Source organism: Sinocyclocheilus grahami, unplaced genomic scaffold (assembly GCF_001515645.1).
Source record: "Sinocyclocheilus grahami isolate Dianchi unplaced genomic scaffold, SAMN03320097.WGS_v1.1 scaffold93.1, whole genome shotgun sequence".
Classification (NCBI taxonomy): Eukaryota; Metazoa; Chordata; class Actinopteri; order Cypriniformes; family Cyprinidae; genus Sinocyclocheilus; species Sinocyclocheilus grahami.
In genome coordinates, this window is record NW_015505272.1 from 59,933 (window position 1) to 63,003 (window position 3,071).

General features: G+C 40.1%; 1 protein-coding gene across 1 annotated transcript; it reads left to right on the forward strand.

The window, feature by feature from the left end:
* Positions 1-710: 710 nt before the first annotated feature.
* Positions 711-2,811, forward strand: mymk (myomaker, myoblast fusion factor). The gene is made up of 5 exons (XM_016275367.1): positions 711-845; positions 1,796-1,910; positions 2,115-2,263; positions 2,439-2,555; positions 2,665-2,811. Exons 1-5 carry the CDS (start codon positions 711-713, stop codon positions 2,809-2,811), a joined length of 663 nt encoding a protein of 220 aa, XP_016130853.1.
* The last annotated feature ends 260 nt before the right edge of the window (positions 2,812-3,071 follow it).

Below are 3,071 nucleotides of genomic sequence, written 5' to 3' on the forward strand. Positions count from 1 at the left end.
CCTGATCTATCAGTACATCTGGTATGGGTCTACACAAGACTCACTGGTCTCTAACACAACATCTTAAGCCTACACCTCACCTTAACCATTCACATTTTTCTACCCTCAGAACCACATTCACGTCAAACACAGATTTGCAATGACGCATACAGGTGCTTTAGCGAGGCCAATGTCAATAACCCAAAAGAGACAGTTGTTTCCATAGCCACTGCTGAGGATCGATTCACCCATGAGAAACTCAATGTCTGAGACTCAACACATTGCCGCCCAGACTGACCAGTATAAGAAAAATACATTTCAAAGAATTCTCTGTATGCCAAAGGGCACGCAAGGACTTTTTTTTGTGGAAACACTTTGACTCAGCATTGACTCCATAGATTGTGAAGTTCACCATAAATGGCTTGCCTTTTGTCCCGCTACTGTTGTTCTACAATCCCAAACATGTGTGACAGAAGCATGCCATGTGATTGCAGGCCTCTCCCAGTCCTCACGCAGACAGCTGCTGTCCTGATGACAGTGCACATACGGACTCCTCGGAGACATTTAAACTTTAAAGATCCTCCAGAGGAGGCTGTGAGTGTGCGAGAGTCGCCCCTTCAGTCTCTCTTTTGGTCACTTCTCCAGAAGATCTGGCGGTTTGAAATAAGCAGACAGTCTCTTAAGTCCTTCCAAGTTTTCTAGAAATCCTGAGGCCTTTTATTTGAGTCACAATGGGAGCGTTTATCGCCAAGATGTTGCTGCCCACCATCAGCAGTTTGGTGTTCCTTCCTGCAGCCAGTGTTGCCGCCAAGAGGGGTTTCCACATGGAGGCCATGGTCTATTTCTTCACAATGTTCTTCATAGCGGTAAGAGAATAGAGGCTTTTATAAATGTTATAGACATGTGGAGAAATATACAGTACTACGCTCTTCATCTTTACAGCTTGTGTGTCTCTTATTAGTATTGATATACTTGTGTCTAAAGGGCCGTTTACACAGAAAATGGTCTTGCATTTAAAAAACAGAATATAGGAAAAATGGAACAAAGACAAAGTAGAACTTCTTTTAACCGGACATGCCTCTTAACAATTGTCCAACTGAGTTTACATAGGGGGAAAAAACTACATAGACATACTAGGTGTGATATTTTAATTTTAACTGAAATAAAATCTGGGATTGGTTAATTGATTGATTGATAAATGCAATATACTACAGTATATAATACTTTCTAGGGCCGAAAAAAAAAAGCAGCAAGACGGCGAAATGGTCAAAAATGTGCAAATGTAAATTTAAAAAAGGCACAAAAAAAACTATATAGAAATGATAGATAAGATTTTTTAATTTCAATTAAAGCAAAAGTGATGACAATTTTTATTTCTTCACTTATTTTATATATTTTAATGTAATATTTTATATTACATTTAACCCTAGATATATATGCTGCTCATGTACGAGACTCTAAAAAAGCTATGAGACATGGCACAATTGTCAAAGACATCCATCTAGCTTTAAGTAGAAAGCAAGTAAAAAGTGCATTGGAACACAAAACACTTTCTGTGTGAACTGGCCCTAAATTCTCAACTCATTACAAAACAACCAATGAAAAAAAGTTTACAAAACTCAGGCTACTGTAGTTTGTTCAGTCTGATAGAATTACTGAAGGAAAAAAGGTCTTCTTCATACATTTTTCCAGACAAGAACGTGGAAAGTTTCATCTAATCTATCTTAGAGCCTTTTAAATTTACATTTATGTTTTCAGCCGGAACCTTTCTATCAAGGTGACTTAGCAGTCATGTGTTTTCTCCATTTGTGCTCAGATTTACCATGCGTGTGATGGTCCAGGCTTGTCCATTCTCTGTTTCATGAAGTATGAGATCCTGGAGTACTTCAGCGTGTATGGCACAGCTATCTCCATGTGGGTCACGCTACTAGGTGAGCAAATACCAATAGCATCTCTGTATCCTCATGGCGAGCAAATCTCAATCAAAGTATGACATAGATATGCACTCCCACACAGGTCAAACAGCCAAGCAAAGTGCTTTAAAATACTATTTTTCGTGAGCAGTGTGACAAGTGTTTATAACTTGAATTCCGCTGTGTCATGTCAAGAATATGTGTCCATTTGCTCTTATCCAGCACTGGGAGATTTCGATGAACCCAAGAGGTCTTCGCTCACCATGTTTGGGGTGTTGACATCAGCTGTGAGAATCTACCAGGACCGCTTAGGCTACGGCATCTACTCCGGCCCCATTGGAACAGCTGTATTTATGATAACAGTCAAATGGGTGAGTTTGAGAGACATCAGATGCTGTTCTTACAGTGCTTTTAAGAGCAGAGCTCCAAATAAACTTGATGAGGAACTGTATTTTGCTCATATTGACAATATGGAAACTCAAAATGCTATTATCTACCACAAATGCTTTCACAAGGTTTTACAATATCGTTTTTGCTTTGCTCCAGTTACAAAAAATGAAGGAAAAAAAAGGCCTTTATCCTGACAAAAGTGTTTACACTCAACAAGTGGGGCCAGGGTTCTGCTTCGGTGCTCTTGCTTTGATGCTTCGCTTCTATTTCGAGGTAAAACATCTAAATGTGCAGCTCTTAAACTGGAGTAACACATTACACAGTTTGTCAGAAAAGCATGTTTGCGTAACTGCGGTAATGACTTGCTCATTTACTCCTGCAGGAGTGGGACTACGCTTATGTCCACAGTTTCTACCATGTGTCACTGGCTGTGTCCTTCATTCTGCTGCTGCCCAAGAAGAACCGTTATGCCGGGACGGGACGCAACGCAGCCAAACTCAACTGCTACACCCTCTGTTGCTGTGTATGATGCACCTTTTTATCTGAGCGAAGCTGTAGAGGTGATCCTCACCCTGAAAGCCACTTTAAGATGACAAACTGTCTCATAGTGAGCATTTAAAGGGATTGTTCACCCAAAATAAGAATTGTCATTATTCTCCGTCATGTCATCCCAAACCTGTACGACTTCTGTGTAACAAAAAAGGTGACTTTTTTAGTGTTGTGCTGATTGCTCTTTTTCATGTGAATGAAGACAGTGGGGACTGGATCTATTAAGCTTGAAAAATGATA